Source organism: Doryrhamphus excisus, linkage group LG16 (genome assembly GCF_037039965.1).
Source record: "Doryrhamphus excisus strain RoL-2023G ecotype Guam linkage group LG16, RoL_Dexc_Guam_v1.1, whole genome shotgun sequence".
In the NCBI taxonomy this organism is placed as follows: Eukaryota; Metazoa; Chordata; class Actinopteri; order Syngnathiformes; family Syngnathidae; genus Doryrhamphus; species Doryrhamphus excisus.
The window spans coordinates 2312907-2334044 of record NC_136372.1 but is presented as its reverse complement, the minus strand read 5'-3'; the positions used below and the strand labels follow the sequence as shown (position 1 = coordinate 2334044).

Sequence of the window (21138 nt, the reverse complement as noted above, 5' to 3'; positions counted from 1 at the left end):
ACTGGCCTGCATACCAAAAATCTTCCCCAGGTCAAAATACAAAATACTTCAGACTGAAAAATAACTTTTTAAAATTACCTCAGTCATGTTTTGCTACTTCCAAAGTGCATAAAAAAAAAAGATCCAACCGCTCAGATTTTGACAGCTTCTACTTTGTAAGCGTGTCGCCCGCCTCCACAGTGCAGCGTGACTCAGCACTTAGTCATGCGCTGGTCTTTGTTCATATTTAATGAGCGGGCGCTACGTGCGCTGCTCTCAGAGATCACAAGTGACTTTTTGGAAGCAAAGCGCTCAATTGGAAAAAAAAAAATTTGAGGGGAAAAGCACTCAAGTGGCACTGCGCAAAATGAACATTTTATTGGGTGAACAAGTCCTTTCAAAATAAGATGCTTCAAGAATTTAACATTCTGAATGACTGAAAGCTTATCATTAAATGACAAAAGGTCAATGTAGGGCAGCTACATTAGGAAAATTCAACCAAAGAGACCCAATATTTTCTAGAGAAAGTCCAAATTAACTTAACCCTTGAGTGGCGCCACTTCACTGACAGGCAGCAGAGGCTTTTTCATGCTGAAGAGGTCGCGCAGGTTGACCTCGGGGTCCACGTAATGCGGGATCTTACGCTCGTTGAAGAGGCCCGACAGGTTGACCTCCACTTTGGCGCGGCGGGAAATGTGCATGCGCAGCGCAAAGAGCCGGTTGAGGTTGTCCTCCACCAGGGGGAGGTGGTGGCCGTCCAGGCGCTTCTGCCACGACTTCCTGGGACGGGTACGCGTCTGGAGGCCCAAAATTTTAATTTTAGGAGGATCAATCCAGAATATAATTTATTAACAGTAGTCAGTTACCTTCTGTCTGATGGCACCGGGGTCGTGACGACGCAGATGTCTGCTCATACTCTCCTGGGGGAGAAAGTCCAAAACATCAACCTACTACTCACTGTTAGCCCGAGTAATTGAATGGATGAACAAAGGGGGGATTATTTACCCGCATAGCGAAGGCGCGAGGGCAGTCTGGAAAGGAGCACGTGTACTTGAGGAGTCCCAGGTGCACCTTGCGGATGTGATGCTGCAGGTTAAAGGTGGTGGAGAAGTAGGCCTGGCAGCTCTCGCGTGGGCAAACCAGCACCGGCTTGTGGGAGGCGTGGACCCACTTGTGGCGCCGCAGCGTGTGCGCCCTCTTAAAGACTTTCTTGCAGACTTTGCAGGTAAAAGCGGCTACAAATGTCGATTCCACGTTATGAACATGTTGTGCTTTGCCGTTTTATGCCTCAGATGAGCAGTACCTGGATGTTTGACCATGTGCTTCTGGAGCTTGACCCACGTGGACTCAACCACTTGGCAGTTTGCATCCAGGCAGCGGTAACCTGCGAGGATAGTAAACATCTGATTCTGAGCTCAGGTGGTGTGACTCTACGCTTCACCAGGACAAACCTGCGTGCTTCTTCTGGTGGGCTTTGCGGGCCACATGGGTGTCGAACACGGCACCGCAGTCTTCCTTTGAACACCTGCACAGGTAAACATGAATCCCAATGTGTTCTACTGCAGGGTGTTGCATTGAATTTGGGAACTAGATGTACACCATAAAGCAATGTTTTACTGAGCGATTGTCCTTTTAGATCAAACACACTTGAACTTGGCAGCCACGCCGTGCTCCTGCTGGTGCAGTTTGAAGAGGCGTCTCTTCTTGAAGGTCAAGGAGCATCCAGCCTGAGTGCACTGGTAGGAGAGAAAAAAAAAAACACATGGAAGGCAGGCTTTGTGGAGAAGTAGCAATGATTGTGTTTTGGTTCCACCTGGTGGGGATTACCTTGAAGTACTTTTCTTTCTCGCCGTGGGCATAACGCATGTGTCTCTTCAGCTTGTTTTCATGGAAGAAGCTTTTGGTGCAGGTTGCAAATGTGCACCTGCAGAGGAAAAACACCTGGGCTACTTTTACCTATTTATTAATGTAGTTGCTTTACAATTGGTAGAGTCTCACATCTACTGTAGAAAGAAAGAACTGCAGATGACCCTAATTTTAACTTAACATGCCATTTAAAAATTTAAAGATGCTGGCTCCAAATTGCCCCCACACCGAACTGCTGTAGTAATAAGTGGGGATTCTGTCTTGTGGGTAACAGATTGGTGTTTATTTTAACTTTTTTTTAAATAGTGAATTAGTTAAACAATATTTGTACCTGTGTTATATATTTTTAAGTATGACATTTAAGGGTCGAGATGTTTTAATACAATGCAATTGAATGTGATGGATTTACATTTTAACGTATAATCCAAAAGACTACAACTCCCAGAACACATCGCAAAAGCTCACGTGCAATGACGTATTTGCTCCTTTAATGCTTTAGCAAGTTAGCTTAAATAGCGCCCACTGTCTAGTTTGTTAGCCTGATGCAAATATGCCATTTTAAAAACGCTTATATACTACTGTGATAATGTATCTAACCTCTGACAGCTATATAAATGTCAATTTAACTAGCTCACAGGCTAGTTACCTCGAGGCTAATGTTCGCCATTTTTGCTAGCTCGGAACCAGTTTCTCCAGCGTACTTCGCTTCTGTCTTATTTGATTACTATTTGCAAGCTGTAACTTGTCCCTTCACAATTTGCAAAGCTTAAACAAAATTTTACTTGAATTGTTTGACGCCGTCGTGCTGAAGTATGTGGCGGCTCAGGCGTGACTTCCGGGCGAATTTCCCCTCGCAGCCACTCACTGTGCACCGCCATGGATGCTGTTTTCGTTGAAGAGGAAAGAACTACTGAAAGATTGCACACCAAAGAAAGCCACAAACATTTTATTAGGTTTGCTCACCTTTCCTGCGTGAGCAGCTTCGTGCTCCTGCAACCTGATGTGCTTGGAGAAAGTGGCTCCGCAACCAGCGTGGGAGCACTTTGACTGCTGCTTGAGCTGTGGAACACCTGCAGCTTTTCCACCGCGCACACCGTTCATCCTTATTTACACCACAGCGTTTATCTCAACACTTTCCTCTCCAATACAAAACCAGCGCCCCGTTTTCCATCCTTTCTTATAGCTTTTCCAAAGGTTAATTGCGTAATTGGCTACAGTTGTGTCTTGCCATGATGTCACAATGGGAGCAGCCCAGCTGATGCCAATTAAGCCGAATTAGCTGACGCCGACTGGTATGAACCCAGAAAGCAGCTATACGCCTCAGTTATCACATACTCACAAGTCGTGTTTTTTTATTTACTAACGAAAATGTTCATAATTTGTCGCTTTTCTGCAGTTTAACGGCTGTTTAAGGTGTGATGCACCCCTTCACACGCCAGGGTGTGCTGTGAGTCTGGAGTTGAATATCTAAGTGCAATTTCCTCTTCTTTCTACAACAAGGATACAATTCTTGGGAGGTAAGTGAAGCTATACGTTGTACAAACAATATACAACTCCAGGTAATGAGATACAATGTTGAATTAGCACTTAACCTTGCATGTTTTCACTAGGAGTGGGCGATACGGCAGCTTTGGTATCAATCTGAAAGCAAGGAAATACACGGCCGGTATTGAGTGTATGAAACCAAAGAAAATGACCTTTGACTCTCATTACAGTCTCAAAAGCCCTCTTGTGAACAATAACTTATGTTCTGAGTTTATGTTCAATACATAAATATTATCACATATATTACCATATCAACAATCTAGCAACATAATAAACAGACTACAGTGTTTCCCACCGTTCTATTTGTGGTAATGGTGGGTTGGGGGGGGGTCATGATGTAATTCTCAAATTTGCATGTGGCACAATAACTGAGAACTGTTGTAAAAGCAGTGTGTTTGATACAGTTCTTGTATTTGGTCCTATTGGCTCGTGTCAAAGGTCAAATTTATTTATATAGCACATTTCCAATCGTTAACTGCCAAAAGTTCTGCAGCAGCCAATGAAACACACATGCATAATAAGTCGTACAGCTAAAAAAAGTAAACACACAGAATAATGGTACTAATAAAAACAAAACAAAAGCACACAAGGTTAACCTGTGTTAAAAGCCAGACCATAGAAGTGAGATTGTACTCGATGAATTAACCAATGACATTATTGCTCTTCTGTTTTTAAGCTTGATGTCTCCTTTTCCATCTTTTCCCTACTGTTGTCTTTCCCAAAAGGAAGCCAGATGAAATATTCCCGTGAGGCCTTGGCTGCCGGACCTGCGCTAAACTGCTTCATTTTCCACTGCACAGCTCATATGGCTTCAGAGTCATGGTTAAAATATAGTTTTTTACCAGTGTTAGAGGCCCCTATCCAGTAAGAATTATATTCTTAAATGTATGTTTATGATTGTAGTGCAGTAGGACTGCACTCTATCACACCGATGGCCATAGGTGGCGACGTATTCAAGGATTAGCCTTCAGAATGTCACAAGCACAATAGCGCACACATTGGTAAATGTCTGACAATAAAAATGTGCATTATTATCCACATACAGTCAGAATGCAGGTGTGCCTAATGTTGTGGCCAGAGAAGACAAACATTTTCCGCAGGCCTCCCAAGTCATGTTTTTGACTACGGTGTGATTATTTGTGCTTGTAAACAAATGGCTACTATAACAAGTACAATATTTAGTATTCTCCACGTCTGGTTATATTGTACACCACAAAAGATAACTGGTTAACAGGACAGCTGGTAATAATCCTAATTTTTATATTAATATTAAATGCACTTTCACGGCCCACTGCATTGAACTTTGTCAATATTAATAAAATGAAAATGATTTAAAAATGAGCGTAGCAAATAGGAAGAAGCACAGCGAGAGCTGCTTGGCAACGCTGGGCGGGGCCTCGGTCATAAAGTGGGCGGAGTTCCCCCCTCCCCACGTGCCCTGCTGCACGCCGCAGCAACCATCTTCCGCATACCGCAGACCACTGCGCATGCACGCCACGCACGCACACGCACGCTGCGGAGCGATGCATCCGCTGTGCGCGCCCTCTTCCTCCCCGATCGTCATCATCATCATCCCCCTCGGTATCGATCAGACGAAGCTTCGCGATGGTTCAATGTCATCCCCGTGAAGGTGTCAGTGATGGCCGCAGAGGAGGAGAGATGATGATGAGAGGAGGTGCACCATAGCACATTCGCTTTGGAGCTTTGCCATTCCAATTTTATTTTTTCACGTTTTTTTCCCTCCTCATCCTCTCTCCCCTGTGCTTCGGTGACATTTTGCGGGCCTGGATGCGGTGACAGGCGGGTATGTGTGACGACCATGCTGGCGGTGCGGTGCTTCTTGCTCTTTGCTGCAGTGGGCGAGCGGCTGGCGGCGTCAGGTAAGAGACCCGATGATTGGCAGGCGAAGACTGGGGGGGGGGGTGCTCTGCAGCCACATTATCGTCTCACTTGTAGGGCACACAACACTTGGTGGGTTTGGTTTTGGGGTTCTGAGGAGGGGGGGTCTGGGTTGGTTTTGCTGCATCGACACATTTCTACCGCAGCCCCCCTCATGTGAACACAACTCTTGTTTTTAAACCAGTGGAGGGGGGGGGGGGGCTCTGAACTTGAATGCATGTTGTTGTTTTTTTTAGGCAGCTTAGCTTGGCTTGCTACATCACCAACTAGATGTTACACTGACTTAAACAGTGGTTGCCTTGCAGCAAGAAGGCTGCGGGTATGAATCTGTGTCAGTGCAGGAGGGTTTCCCTGTTTTCCCATGCATGCTAAAGGTTAAAGGTGCTAAATTGTCTCCATTTCCTATAGCGCTTGTCCTGGTTAGGTTGAGGTGGAGCCTATCCAAGAAGCAGGTGGGGTACACCCTGGACTGGTCACCCATCAATCACATGACATTTACATTTTGTTGAATCTTAAGGAGGTTCTAGGTAGAGCTTCTAAATGCAAAAAAGAAGAAATAGGAGAGATCAAAACATTTTGAGTAGGCAATTTATTGCAAACGAGCATGAAAGTGGAATATGTCAGCTGATCATAACTATAAGAGCAAAGTGAATTCGGTGTCATTTTCTGCCAAGTGCAGTCTAACAATCAAACGCCCTCTGCGAGAAAAGACGAAACATCTTCCACTTTCATGCTTGTTTGCATATCCAACAGTGTTTTCAAACAAGCTTGCTGTCCTTACGAAGTCTAATATTGTCTCTCCTGTTTACGTTTACCCAGGCCAAGATGGGGGTGGCACGTGGGACGGGTCCTCCCGGTCCGGGCGGACGGAGGGCAGCGACACGGCAGCCCAGGTGACCTATCCTAAACGTCTGGTATGGAGGATCGAGTCTGAGGAGGAACTGGCTCACGGGTATCTTGATACCAGGGTGAAGAACAACACACGACACACCTCGGTGAGTTACCACGCAGCCTGGGGCTCGTACAGTATGTGTCCACCTACTACGTCTCCATCCATATCTCAATGTAGATCAGCCGGTCTTGAGTCCAGGACCAACAATGTCAACCAATTTCTTCATAAGTGATTGTCTGTTATCTACCATGTCCACCTCTTTCACACCGTATGTCAACACCTATGGTTACATCTGGACCAGCGTCTCGAGCTTGGTATTGGATGTCTCCACCTGTGTCACACCTGCCTTGACATCGTTTGTCTTACTCATGAGATGATGGTCAGCAAATGCAGCAGTTTGGAGTTGTCGGAGAACGTACAGGACACAGGCGCGCTCGCTTGCACGTCCGTCTTTGACGCGTGTGGCCGTGACGGCGTCAAGAGAGGCTGTCAGTCTCCCTCTTGTTGTGCAGAACATCTCTCTGCAGCTACTAGGGGGGGCCCGACTCTGCTAGGCATTTTGCGGCAAACGCCTGTGCTTTCTGACCCACTTAGGCAAGGAGAATCCCCCCCCCCCACCTCACCAACCCACTCCAGAATGTCAGAGCTTCTCTGCCTCCGCCGGCACCGTAACACCTCCTGACCCGCTTTGCATGCAAGCTTGGCTGCACATCGCTCTGCGTGCGTGTTTGCCTCTGTTGCCGTCACATCCCATCATCCGGCCGCCCTGCTGGGGCTCCCGGCGGCTTCATTTATTCAGTGGCGTGTTGAAGTATGTCCCCATTAATTATAGAGCAGGTCCATGTGAACGTCACACTTCTCGCAAGCGTCAAAGCCGTCCGATGGTCCGAGGGGGGTCAGAGCGGAGGCTACTTCCTGTCACATGACAGAGCAGAGCGGTGTAGTGAAAATGACGCTATCCAGGAGGACCACGGTTTTGTCAAATCTCAGTCCTGCTTGTCCTGACTTGCTGTGTTTTGTCGGCTGAAATATTAAAGAAGTGGGGTTTGAGGGTTGAGAGAAATTGAGAAACAGAGGGGATGTTTTTTTCTTCCTTTCATGTCGCATCACACCGTATTGGAAACTGATGAGGCAGCGATTTTTGGGCCTTTTCTGATCTAACTAAACCAGGGCACGTTTTTGTCAGTTTTTTGAGGGTGCTTTTAGCATATTGTGTTGATATGATATATTATTATATATCACGCTATTAACTATATTGAGTTTGTCCCCTGTAACACAGAGCTACGATGTCTTCGCTTAGCATAGCTTGACCCACTTTGGATTGCTTATTCGTCTTTAAAGCACACAATGTATCAAAGTGGTCTCCAACCCGTATCCTTACATTTACAAAGGTGCGACACCCTTGACAGTAACGCTCCATACTGAAGTTCCTACTCCAAAACAGTAGGGGGCGGCGAAAAACCACCCAGTTGGATAAAATGATGACATGCTAACTTCCTTAGCATTAGCTAGAAAATTCTATAAGCTCTAACAGTTTGTCGGTTCACATACGCTCACTAGACACTTATTGTATTTTGGGTACCTTATTTAGCCAAATAAGGTACACAAATAAGTGTAAAATATTTGAACAGCTTGTAGTAGAATACAGGAGGAAAAATATTAGCGCTTTGCTAACTATTGTATTGCCTGGCATATACAGTGTATATACTGTACTGTACATTGTTTAGCTAGCATGACAAGGCACAGTTAGATTCTCCTCCTAAATGACATTTTTGCTAGATATAATTTCTTATTGAATCTCCAAATATCTGCATAAAGTCTTGGTGATTTTATATCCATTAATTTCCGACATTTACTACACATGACCTCAAAAAGACATTCCCTGCTTGAATGGAGATCTGCTTTTTAAGTAAAACGTGACCAGTCTTATAAATAAAAGAAGCTGCTCTCCTGTTGTAACATGTAGGAGATCCCTGCTATACTGAGTGCCATTATAGTTCCCTTATATTTTTATGTGTGCAGTGATGCATTTTATTGTAAAAGGCGGGTGAGTCAGTGCAGCCTCCATCAAAGCTGCTCTGCTGCAGTCTCAGCTGCATCAAATGAAAACTTGTCTGTTTCCTCTGCACCTCATTTCTCTCTCCACTGACCCGACTTCCTCCTCACCTCACCATGCCTGGCCTCTGTCCAGCGCAAGTTCTCCTTACAAGCACATCCTCATCCATCCATCTTTTGCTTTCATCTCCAGCTTGACTCAGTGGGTCAGTGCAGACTTGATCAGTCATAGTAGTTGATGTGCTGATGTTTTCAAAGCGCTATTGATTCTCTTGCATTATTCATGGAGCTGTGGGTTCTGCAAAGTGGCACACTTAAATAGAATTCTTTTGTTGTGTCTTTGATGTATCAGCAGACCGTCTCCTTGGTTATTTCTTTTATTTGCATTTTTGTTGTAGCCTGTCCACTTGGCGCAGAGCTGTTTCCAGGTGGAAGCCTACGGACAGACCTTCACGCTGGACCTGGAGCTAAACCAGTTAGTAATGCCGCGCTCGTTTGTTTGCACGTGCCGCCTCCTAATTGCTGCAGATGTTCACATTAGTGCTTGTGTACACACTCGTACGTTAATGTGTCCTTTCTCCGCAGCCACCTCCTGTCCTCGGGCTATGTGGAGCGCCACTTCATGCAGGATGGACGACCCTCGCAGTCCGTGGTAAGAGTGACATCACATGACATCATGGCTTTCCGCTCTCATGTGGCGGAAGATTGTATCAAAACATTAGAAATAGGCTGTTTACCACCTCTACAACCATAATAAGCATGCTAGCAAGCCAAGTGTAACCTGGGAAATGAATACACAGTATATCACATTATGCCTCAGATACCATGTTCAATCAAAATCTGTGGGTTTCTCCAATTTAAAAATGTGGCTGTTAGCAGTACAGTTTTGACATCACATCAGTCTGCTTGTACGTGAAGTAAGTGTGACAATCTTCTGGGAAAAAGTGCATGTCATCACTGACATGTCGATCAAGGCAGCAGCCTAGACATTAGCTCTGGTTAGCTTGTGCAGGTGTGTCTAATGAGGTGGCTGCTGTGTTTATTTTCGGCTTATATCAAGAAGTGCTATTTTAAGAACATTTATTTTCATTCTCACGCCAACGAGTTGAGTCTATTTTTGGAAAGCACATCAGAAGGAGCTTGCCACGTAAGCATGGTGTCACAGACATACTCGTAGCCTAAAAGGTAAAAAAAACAAAAAAAACGCACCTGCTCCGGGATGTCATCTTCTCTCACAGAGGATTTAAAGTGCATTCTGGTAGCCAGGAGGGATGCTAATGTGCTTTGGTGCCCAAATGAGCCACCTACCGCTGCCTCCCCCCTCAGCATGCTCCAAACTCTCCCTCAGTCCTCCTGACCAATCGCGAGTCTGTCTCCATGGCAACCAGTTAGCTCAGCAGTGTCATTAAGTTCTTGGCAGCCAAGAGAATAAGAGACGACCAAGAGAAGAGCTGTGTGTTGCTAGCAGGAGAGGAAGAGGAGGAGGGAAAATGGGAATGAAAATTCCATTCGGACAAGATGAAGCATTCCCGTGTGCTCCGAGTGGATGGATGGACAGAAGGGGAGGGAGGGACGCCGGGGATGGAGTCCTACGTCGAGGCCAGATTGTGGCGCCGCTTGACGGAGGCATCACGTGATGCTCGGGACGCCGCAGGACGTGGGAGGCGTGATGCGTTCAGGGACGTGCGTCACTGAATTGGGCCTTTCTTCAGGGGGGAAAAAAAAACGTACCCCCATTGGAGGGATACAGCAGCAGTCTCGTTTTGAGGTTGTTTGGATGGCCTGGGCTCCAGACTTCTTTTGTTCCATGCAGCACTTCCTGCCATTCACTGTCTTGCACGCAAGAAAAAAATGGTAAAGAAAAATATTTAAAGAGGTCATGGAAGAGGATGAATGAATTGAAGTATTGTTGATATTTTACCACATGTTCTTCAGAATGAACTTTGGACAAAATATAGTAAACGTTGGACTGATAGATTCCTAATTTTAGCATATTTTTAGCCCCTTTTACACATCCTAAATGTACATACTGTACTTTAGAGCTTGTGGACAATAGCGTGATCGTGGCCTTTGGTGAGCCTGATAGTTATGTACGTGAAGGTGGGTCTGCCAGGTGACTTCCTGTGCTGATTTATTAAAGCGCTACTTCCAGGAAGGGGTCTGCTTCCACCTCAGTTGTCATCCGGAGACGAGTAGAGGACACAAGTGCTTTCCACAGTGGGAGTTGTTGCATATGCTGAGGATGTGAGAGTCCCCGCTTTTGACCTATCACGACAAGCTGCGAAGTAGCAGTGTGTCACTGATACTTAAACACCACTGTGTGTGTGTGTGTGTGTGTGTGTGTGTGTCCACAGGGAGGGGAACACTGCTACTACCAGGGAAGGTTAAGAGGTGTACCAGAGTCCTGGGCTGCCCTCTCCACCTGCCACGGACTGTGGTGAGCACCCACACCGCCCTTCTAACCTTTATTTGTTTTGTTCCATATTTACATCTACGTTCAACTCTCTCTTTCTCCAAATAGCGGAATGTTCTCAGATGGCGTCTTCTCTTACGGGATTGAGCCAGTTCACAATAACAGCAATGAGGTAAACATTGAGGTGGATGTCAGTCTTCTATATGCAATATATATATTTTACGGTCCTAATGACGCCTGTTTGTGTAGGAAAATGGCGCCCACCTGATCCACAGGTTGCCTGATTTCAGGCTGTCTCCCTACTGTGCAGGTAGGCAGGTACATCTGCAGCAGGTTTGACGGTGGGCCAAGTTTAATACACGCAACTGGCCGTTTCATTAGATGTGAAATTGATACCGCTACAACAGTGTGGGATTTAATAGTTGAAAAATAGTATAGTAATAATTTTAAAAGATGAAATGATATCTAGCTAATTTTGACAGGCTGATAATTGCTTTCCTACCGACTTTGATAGTGAGCTGCAATGTTATATGTGTGTGCAGACTGCACAGAGGACGGCGAGTGGGACCGCAGAGGAGGTGATGAAGACAGACTGGACCAAAGTGGGGGGCAGCAGCAGGTGTCTGGGCCGCTGAGACGATCCAAACGCTTTGCTCGCCGGCCCTCTGTGCAGACCGAGACCAAATATATCGAGTTGATGGTGGTCAACGACAACGACATGGTCAGCAAACACTTATGTGCCATTGAATCCTCGGTTCAAAGGATGCCCGATTGATTGATTAGGAGACACGCGCATAAATGCATGCAATCCATCTGTGCTTCTTTGTCTCCTCACAGATTGTACAGCTGCGACGCTCCGGCAGCCAAACTAAAAACTTTGCCAAAGCGGTGGTCAACATGGCGGATGCGGTATGTTGGATTGTCATTCTAACCCCCCACCCTCCGCACACACACACACACACCCCCAGATGTTCACGACTCCTCTTTCAGATCTACAAGGAGCAGCTGAACACGAGGATCGTGCTGGTCGCCATGGAGACGTGGACCTCTAAGAACATGGTGCCGGTGGTGGAGGACCCTCTCAGCACGCTGCAGAACTTCATGAAGTACAGGAGGGACAACATCAGGGAACAGAGCGATGTTGTCCAGCTTTTCTCGTGAGCGGACGAGCTGTTTGAGTGCGCCTTCTTGTCTTTCAGCGCTAACTTGATGACTTTGCCCGCAGAGGGCGCACGTTTCAGAGCGGCCGCAGCGGGACGGCCTACACGGGAGGAGTGTGCTCGCCGACGAGGGGAGGGGGCATCAACGAGGTGAATTCAAACTTGAAACAGTACAGTCGTCTTTCGCTGTATCGTGGTTCAAATATTGCTCCCTCACTATATCACTTATATTCATGGTTGACTGTGTGTAGTCCAACAATATTGAAAGACAAGTTACAGTATGTGGCATCATGGTCACTAGGCATGATGTTAGCTTACATTACCTTTCACACTGCATGGAGACGGCAGCGATAAACGAGAGAAGACTGTAGAGGCTCTTTGACTGCATATTTTCCATATGCATATTTACCCTGTAGACAACCTGAGATTTATGTATTTTATTCAATGAAACTTCCTATCGTGTTCCGCTGGGATCTCTAATCATTAGTTTACTCATATTTTTTTTTTTATTACTTTTTTTTCATTATTAAAGCCCCTGAAATTAACATGTAAGCACTCCTATTATTATTACATTACAATGCATTATTATACATTATGATTTTTGATGAGTATAAACATGTTATACTGTTTTTGTTTGACATCATTTGGTCAGGTAAACCTGAAGCTATGACAGCATTGTGTTGACATTACAGTTCACAAAATTATAATAATAATGATGGAGATTAATAATAGTGAAGGAAAAACAATGTGGCCCCCCCCAGAATATTTTAGTTCATTAGACCTGCTAGCATTGTCCATAATGCACTATGTGCCACATTGTAACAACACAATGCTACTTTTGCAGTGTGTGTTCCTTAGAGGAACACGTTGGGACACCCCTGTGCTCCAGTGTGATATATACTGTAGATACATAGTGTATATCTTTTTTTGTTTCAGTTTGGTAATGTTGGCGCCATGGCCATCACTTTGTGCCAAAGCCTGGGCCAGAACATCGGGATGAGGTGGAATAACGCACGCAACTCTGCAGGTGAGAGGTGGCATTGGTACAGGGACGCAATAGTTATGTTTTTTTCGGGAACATCCCTCCACCAGCACTTTTGTGTAATTCGCCATCAGTGCTAAGTCACCTGCATCAAAGGCTTGTTGGAACATTGCTGACCAATCAGCTCAGTCCAAGACATACTAGCTTCATTACTCAATGTCGGGACAAGAGCTGAGCACACATCCTTTCTGGTCCTGCTGTGACACTTATTGCTGCTTTATGCTCACTTTTTCTGAAACCATCTTCCTTTTGTGGCACACAGGAGACTGCAGGTGTCCCGACACCTGGCTAGGCTGCATCATGGAGGACACAGGGTAGGACACTTTACGTTCTCTCATTGCCAGAGTGAAGCATTTCCAAAACACAGTTTGCAGATCCTTTTTCCGGAAGTGACTTTGTTCATGCTAGAAGGACCCAACCGCTTGATTCATGTTTGAACATAAACACATTTAAAGCTATACCGCACCAGTCTATGTGTGGATGTAGTCCGAGAAACCAGAGACACGTGCACCAGACCAGCACACTTTGTGAATCAAAAGAGCTGTTTGCCTCCTTCCACCAGATGGTACAATACACCATTTGATTCATTTGAGTGTTTTTACTACAGATGGTTCCATTTCTGTCAGCTTGTAACATGACACCACCAACACCCACCACAGTGTACCATTCTGCTGTTTTTTTAATGCGTCAGTTGTACTCATCTCCATTTTCTAACGCGCCTTGTGCTCGTTAATGCAGATACTATCTGCCCAGAAAGTTCTCTCGCTGCAGCGTTGACGAGTACATCCAGTTCTTGCTCCAGGGGGGCGGCAGCTGCCTCTTCAACAAGCCCAACAAGGTGAGGGGCCATGTGGGCGCGTGGGATGTGAGGACCCCGTCCTGCATTGTGTTTTAAGTAGACTTGTGTGTGTGTGTGTGTGTGTGTTCCTCAGCTGCTGGACCCTCCAGAGTGTGGAAATGGTTTTGTGGAGCCAGGGGAGGAGTGTGATTGCGGATCCCAGGTGGTAGGTATCTCCATGCAGGACACCGTTCCCTGCAGGATATTATTTTTTTTTTTATGTGTTCAGGAGTGCGCCCGCAGTGGAGGGGCCTGCTGTAAAAAATGCACACTCACCCACGATGCCATGTGCAGTAATGGCCTGTGCTGCAGTGGCTGTAAGGTGCGTATGCTTATGCGAGGGCGACAGCTAATCGATACTTGAACATTAAGCAGACGTGTTTGCTTCAACACGAGCAGTACGAGCAGAGGGGTGTGGTGTGTCGAGAGGCTGTTAACGACTGTGACATCCCGGAGACATGCACGGGAGACTCAAGCCAGGTACTTTATGGTATATTCACATTTACAACATAAGGGCATCAGTTCTTGTATTGAGTGCTGTTAGCTTGTGCAGATACCTCATGTTTTGGGTGGTTAATATCCAAAATATGTATGCTGGTATGTCCCTCCTGCAGTGTCCCCATAACGTCCACAAGCTGGATGGATACACGTGTGAAAGCAATCAGGTAAGTGCAGGTTTGTGCCACTTTTTCCCACTCCGACGCCTTTCATTTTCTTTTTGTCTCCCAGGGTCGCTGCTACGGCGGGCGATGTCGGACTCGGGACGGGCAGTGCAGAGGACTCTGGGGTTTTAGTAAGTTTTAATTAAGTCGCAAAACTTTCTCCCTGCATCGCTTTTAACTCTTGACTTTTTTTGTCTTTTGTAATTTGTCAAGACTCAGCAGACAGGTTTTGTTATGACAAGCTCAACGCCGAGGGGACGGACAAAGGGAACTGTGGTCGGGGTCCCGGCGGCCAAGGCTGGCTGCAGTGCAACAAGCCGTGAGAGCTCTTACTTCTGTTCCGATGGCAGCAAGTCAAATAAATACAACTCTAGCCGGCCCAGCAGGTGCAGCAATTACACATTTGTGCAGCACCCCTGTTGCTAAACAGAATTTAATCACCCTCCCTATGGCGCTTTTGTGTTAACTTAGGTTTGAATCCTGTGCAAGGACAGGGAGAGTCAGCAGGGACACAATCACAAGTTTACTTTAATCCGATAATGGTACTAGAGACATTGTGCCAGGTTTTACTATAAAACGGCTGGGTCTGTATTTTCTGCAAGAAATACTCTGCACTGTTTGAAAGATCGCCATCTGCTGGATCGGGATTGCATTAGAGCGAATATGAATAACATAACATTTCAGTTTTTGTTGTGTTCAGGGATGTTTTGTGCGGATTCCTCTTTTGCTCCAACATCACCACAAAGCCAAAATATGGGGACCTTCAGGGCGAGGTGACCAGCTTCACCCTCTACCACCAGAACAAGTACCTGGACTGTCGGTGAGTGGGGATTCATTTTGGACCATCTTTGCAACTCTGTGTGGTGACAGCAAATATGTCAAAGTGCCGTGTCGTTCCTAACAGAGGCGGCCACGCTCTGTTGGAGGACGGCTCGGACCTGGGCTACGTGGAGGACGGCACCCCCTGCGGGCCCAACATGATGTGCTTGGAGCGACGCTGTCTCCCCGTGGCGGCCTTCAACCTCAGCACATGCGCTGGGTCCAACTCGGGGCGCATCTGTTCCGACCACGGGGTGACGCAACCTTGATGTTTCATTGTGTTCAAATACCCACCAAAGTACTCACACGTGTGTACTGATTGCAGTACACTGATCTTGTCCTGTTTGCAGACGTGCAGCAACGAGGTGAAGTGCATCTGCCACAGAGACTACACGGGCAAGGACTGCAGTGTTTTCGATCCCATTCCTGAACCCACTGTCCCCACCGGCCCCGAGAAAAAAGGTCTGTTTCCTCCTTTGTCCTCCCCTCCCATACTGTAAAATCACCCCCCCCTCATTGCCTCTACTCCTCATCGCTGTGTACCGAGGGAAAGAACAGTCTCAAATTATAGTCTTTGTGTACGTGTGTGTGAGTGACGTGTCATTCCATTAGGTACACCTGCAGAATCTAATGCGCTGCATCGGACATTCTATAGCTATAAATGTCACCAAAAACAACCACAATGTATCCCACAAGGCATTTCTCATGCATTCCATTGCCCTAGCACGTAATTAGAGTTGTGCTGCGTAACAAGGAAGTACCAAAAAATGTTTAGGAAAATATAGAGTATAAAGTCAACCTTATGAGTTGAAGGAAAACTGCACTTTTTGGGAATTTTTCCTATCATCCATAGTTGTTATGCGAGACACGAACTCATGTATTTTCTGTGAAATATATAAAAACTGTAAGTGGTGTAACACACAAACAGTGTGTTATGGTATGTACATTCATGATAACATGGGATACTTAAGTTCATTAATTATGAATTAATTAAGTTAATTAATAATAATGCTGTAGTTTGGTAAATATGCATGTCACATACTGTATGTAAATGGAGCTTTTTTTTTTTTTTAGACTTTTTCAGACTACTTTATAGGCGGCATAAATAAGTATGTGCCATACGGGCAGTAATGTCTCTTTTATCTGTTTTTGTATCTTTAAAACGCTTTGCGGTGCTGTACTGAGAGATTATGATATTTAGGTTATATTGCGTATGAGAAACATCTCAATATGATGCAGTGCAGTACTACCCCACTGCAGTAATACACATTTGTACTCTGTATAATGAATAATGCGTCATAATTTCAAGACAAGTGAAGGTGCTGAAATTCAGATTACTTGGCCTTGGTGGAGGTCTGCACTTGATTGGCGGCCATTAGCTTGTGAAGGTATACCTAATGTTGTGGCCAGTGTACGTACATTGTGCCATCCTCACGTGTCTTGTCTTCTCTCTCTCTCTGTCTTCCACATCTTCCTGCTTCCCTTCATCTCTCTCTAGTTGACTTCCAGCGTTGATGCGGTCCTCTGTGTGTGTGTTTTTATTTTATTTTATATAGTGGTGTTATGTTTCTGCCCCCCTCCCCCTCCTTCCTCTGCACAGGTCCGAGTGGCACCAATATCATAATAGGTTCCATCGCGGGTGCTATTCTCCTGGCAGCTATAGTCCTAGGGGGCACAGGATGGGGATTTAAGTAAGCGTTCTGGCATGCATTCGTCTTCCTGTCTGCTTCCGCCCACCTGAAAGGCCCCGCCCCCTTGGCCACTGTTAACTAAAGCTTGTTGGTGGGGGGGGAGTATTTAGCATTGCTTCTTCATACAGTCTTCATGCTGCACATAGACCACAGGAGTTTTTTGTAGTCTGCCAAGTTCCACAAGAGTTCCCGCCGTTTTGCTAATTTAGGCCAAAACAACAGATGCCGTCGCTGCACTTGTCCACCTGTGCATGCTTCTTGCCCGTGTCCTCTGGCCTAAAAGGACGCTCAGCACACGATTGGGTAAAAACAACGTTACATATGTTTTCATCTTTAAAAAAAATACATCCGCTTGATTGGAATCCTTTTAGGATCAGAGGTAAGTGTCTGTGCATGTGTGCATGAGCCGGCTAGCAGGGAGGTTTCAGGGCCCCACAGCGACACCCACGGTCCACTTGCTGTGCTGCATGCCATGCTGTGACTGGACAAACAGTGGAACCTCCTAAACCACCATGAAGCCTTTATGAAATGGACGGGCCATGTTTGGAAAAATAGCATTTTACAAGTGTATAAAGAAGCCAGCCACTGCAGTTTACTCATGTTTTATACATGATCTGTTACACAAATGTACAAGGTTCACCACCTAGTATTCTATCGTGTATTTAGATATTTTTATTTTGTATTACATATGTTTTTAAGTGAATCTGTTTATTTACAAGTGTAAAAAGAAGTTCACCACCACAGTTTTATGCAAGTGTAAAAAGAAGCTAAACACAATCCTAACCTAAACTAGCATCATTGGTTCTTTGGAAATATTGTTGCGCCCACTTGTGGGGGGGGGGGTGCGTATTTGCCCCTGGAGGTTCCACTGTAGTCATCATCAGGACTGCTGGATGATGAAAGGATGTTTGACGTTGTTGTTTCAAAGTCACAATGGAGGCATCCGTAATATTTGTATGCTTTGTATTTGAGTCCAGATGTATTGATTAATGATTGTCATTTATTCTTTTTGCATTTTCCTCTCTACCGCCCCCCACCCATGGACACTTGTGGATGCAGAAACATTCGGAGAGGAAGGTATGACTTTGGAACCATGGGCCCCATCCTCCTGTGTATCGAAATGATTTCCATATTTACATGACATATTGTATGTATGCATGATGGGGCGGTCACAAGATCTTGAGAGATTGACATGTGGTGTCAATTGACAGGGGGGTGCGTTGGTTTGTTTGTTCTACAGAACAACGGCATGAACGGAGTGAGCCCTTTTGTCTTTGTCGGTGGCAGAGATCCTTATCCTATCCTATATGTGTATATAGTTTATGTAATATGTATATTTAGCTGGTGATGTTGTGTAATAGTACCTGATATTGTGGCTGATGTCCCCCCCCCCCCCCAGATCTGGTGGAGGATAAGATGTCCATCTTGTCTTCATGTCCCGCCGACTCCTGTCTTCTTCTTCTTCCTGGCACGGTGTCCTTTCCCACCTTGGAGAAGAAGGGAACAGCAACAACAACAAGATGTCTTCCAGTCCTGTTCCCGTCTCTCCACTCCTCTTCTGCTTTGATTGTCATCTTGCCCCCAACAGCCCCCCTCCCCGTCCCATCCACGCACCGCCCGGGACACACCGGAGTCTCCCTCCCAGCCCGGTGGCTATGAACAACTTCATCATCATCAGGATGAAGAGTTAAGATGTCTGCACTGCCTGCCTAGACCACTGCTCAAATAGACACAGCACCTAAAGACACGACGGTCCAAGAACCCGGACTGGACTGGGATCGGACCTCCAGCCTGCAGGTTTGGGGAATAGCGGTTAAAAAAAAAAATGCTGATGAGGGACCAGCCATCACATCACGTAAGACAGGAAGTCATCACTCTGACTGCCAACTAGCTGATGATGCGTTCAGGTACCCTGAAGGATGCTGGGACCAGAGGCTGTACATTCCACTGACTCTGTCCTTTTTTTTCCCTCTTTGGAGTGCTCGCTTTTTAAAAAACAAAAAACAAAGAAAAAGAGGAATGTGTGAATGTCACCACGGAGCTTTTTCAACGTGTCCACCACGAAGAAGAATGTCACCTTGCAGGACTCCAAACTAAACATTTGTCAGGAGGATTTCAATTGTCTAGCTAGCGATTAGCTGCCATCATCACGTCTCACTGCCACCAGAAGAAGAGACCATCATCCGCATGAGGGACCGTAGCATCCTGTTGTCCCACTAATTTAGTAGGATCTCCTAGCGTCCAGTGGAACCTCTGAAGCCATCCCTCAAACAAAAACCCTTGTTTACATCTGAAATCAAACTGCCCCCACCGTGAAGTCCATCCGTCCATCTTCTACAGGGAAGCCCGGACTTCCCAGCCACGGCCACTTGGGAGGCATAGTTTCTCCAACAGACGTGCCCTGAACACCTCCCCAGGGAGATGTACGGGAAGCCACCTCGTCTGGCTCCTCTCACAGCGGAGGAGTAGCGCTTCTCCTCCGTCTCACCTTATCTCTAAGGGAGAGCCCAGCCATCCCACTTCATCCTCTTGTACCCGGGATCTTGTCCTTTGGTCACGACCCGAAGTTCATGACCGTAGGTGGGGGTTGGAACGTACGTACATCCACCAGTATGCCTTTCGGCATCGTTCTCTCTTCACCCCAATGGACCGATCCTTGTGAACAAGACCCTGAGGTACCTCAACTCCTCCACATGGGGGCAGGATCTCATCCAGCCAGATGAGACCTTTTACAATGTAGAACTGCACTGCCTTGAACTAAACTAAAACTAACTCGGCTAAGTCTTCAAAGAAGTTCAACCTACAAGTCGCTTAATTTATAAATACGATACAATTTTTATAATAACTCTCTTAGACGCGTAAAAAGAACACAATCCTAACTCATGGAGGTCACTCTCAGACATTCCTTACCATCGTACACGTGGGAATAGGAGCTGGACGGTCTTAACTCAAGCAACTCTCTTAGAAGCGTAAAAAGAAGTTAACCACCACAATCCTAACTCACAGAACTTACAAGTGTAAAAAGAAGCTTAACATTGTTATATCTCTTCGAAGCGTAAAATAGATGTTATCCAACACAGTGCTAATTCATGGGACTGACTTTCAGACATTTTTAACCATCTTTTATAAGTGTAAAAAGAAGTTAACCCAACAACTCATTTTTATAAATATTCTTGACTCTTATAAATGTAAAAGGACACTCCCTTCCGGACATCTTTGTCATCTTTCAAGTGTAAAACTAAGCTAAACATGAACTCTCTTCTCAGTGTAAAAAATCAAGTTAAAGAGTCTGACCTCTATTTGATATTTTTAACTCTACAAGTATAAAGAGTCTGCACTAACTCATTTTTTAAACTCCTTGTATTCAAAGTGTAAAAAGAAGTTAAGTCTTAAGTCACATTTTCACACATTTTGAAAGGTAAAAACAAAACGGTACCTTTTTGATAGGAAGTGAGGATGTGCAAAAAAAACAAAAATAAAACAAGTTCTTGGACTTCAGAGGTTCCACTGTAGAAGAAAAGTTGACTTTTTCTTTTCATGTGATTTCCTACTAAATACTCGGGACAACAAATGCTATGCTAACGTTTCCCTCGTAGGACAAAAAAACACTCGCCGGCTGTTTTTTTTCATGACAATTTTTTTTGTAAATATGTACAAGCTATGCTGAATGTTTAAATGCATCGTACGGAGAGAAGATGGGGGGGAAAAAACGATTTCAACGCTGTTTTGTAGATTTTTATCTGCTTCCGGCAAAGCTAGCGTGTTTAGTTTGTCAGCACTTTGAGTTTTTGGGTCACCGTGTGGTCCACACTGCCATGTTTGTGTGCATGAGGAGACTCTTGGTTGATTGGAGCTTTGCACTGTGGAAGAAAAGCTGCTATCAATCATTTGAAGAAAAAAAAAAAACGACATATTTTTAGACACTTTTTGAATTTAGACAAAAATGAAACAAAAAAAAAAGCCTTTGCGGGCGGATGGATGCAAGTGATGAGGAAATAAAATAGAAAAATATCAACTATTTTCTTGTTTATGGTTATTATTTTTGGGATGGTTGACTTTACTTTTATTTTGCTAACAGGAAGAAAATGACCACAAGGTTAGGGACGCCTGTCAATCAATCTCAAATACTAATTATTCTCATTTGCAGTACTGTCGCTAATATTTTGACACCTCAATATAAGTATACGGTATATAACCTGGAAATATTACAAAACTACAATCATTATTATATATATATATATAAGAAATCAATATATTGTCTGTATATTAGATTACAT

At 45.2% G+C, this 21138-nt stretch overlaps 2 protein-coding genes across 5 annotated transcripts; one reads left to right on the top strand and one right to left on the bottom strand.

The window, feature by feature from the left end:
* Window positions 1–345: 345 nt before the first annotated feature.
* On the bottom strand, window positions 346–3037 carry 42sp43 (P43 5S RNA-binding protein). Its single transcript, XM_058049294.2, has 9 exons — window positions 2809–3037; window positions 2628–2728; window positions 1807–1903; window positions 1627–1715; window positions 1431–1504; window positions 1283–1363; window positions 985–1214; window positions 846–899; window positions 346–776 (listed from the first exon to the last, which is right to left on the bottom strand). Exons 1-9 carry the CDS (start codon window positions 2944–2946, stop codon window positions 519–521), a joined length of 1122 nt encoding a protein of 373 aa, XP_057905277.2. The 5' UTR covers window positions 2947–3037; the 3' UTR covers window positions 346–518.
* LOC131103208 (disintegrin and metalloproteinase domain-containing protein 11-like) lies at window positions 955–20879 on the top strand. Of its 4 annotated transcripts, none has more exons than XM_078797385.1 (29): window positions 955–1512; window positions 1616–1718; window positions 3242–3362; window positions 4116–5065; window positions 5191–5270; window positions 6109–6284; window positions 8635–8711; window positions 8822–8888; window positions 10591–10673; window positions 10758–10833; window positions 10899–10959; window positions 11192–11370; window positions 11487–11558; window positions 11640–11806; window positions 11875–11959; window positions 12746–12836; window positions 13114–13165; window positions 13590–13689; window positions 13784–13855; window positions 13919–14011; window positions 14089–14169; window positions 14304–14354; window positions 14419–14482; window positions 14565–14670; window positions 15052–15171; window positions 15256–15424; window positions 15521–15632; window positions 17921–17938; window positions 18261–20879. In XM_078797385.1, exons 5-29 carry the CDS (start codon window positions 5210–5212, stop codon window positions 18518–18520), a joined length of 2493 nt encoding a protein of 830 aa, XP_078653511.1. In that variant the 5' UTR covers window positions 955–1512; window positions 1616–1718; window positions 3242–3362; window positions 4116–5065; window positions 5191–5209; the 3' UTR covers window positions 18521–20879. The 4 variants fall into 4 exon arrangements, with proteins under 4 accessions (XP_078653511.1, XP_078653514.1, XP_078653513.1 ...); XM_078797388.1 differs by adding an exon at window positions 16771–16861 and having other exon boundaries at window positions 4116–5270; window positions 10758–10821; window positions 18261–18417; XM_078797387.1 differs by adding an exon at window positions 16771–16861 and having other exon boundaries at window positions 4116–5270; window positions 18261–18417.
* The last annotated feature ends 259 nt before the right edge of the window (window positions 20880–21138 follow it).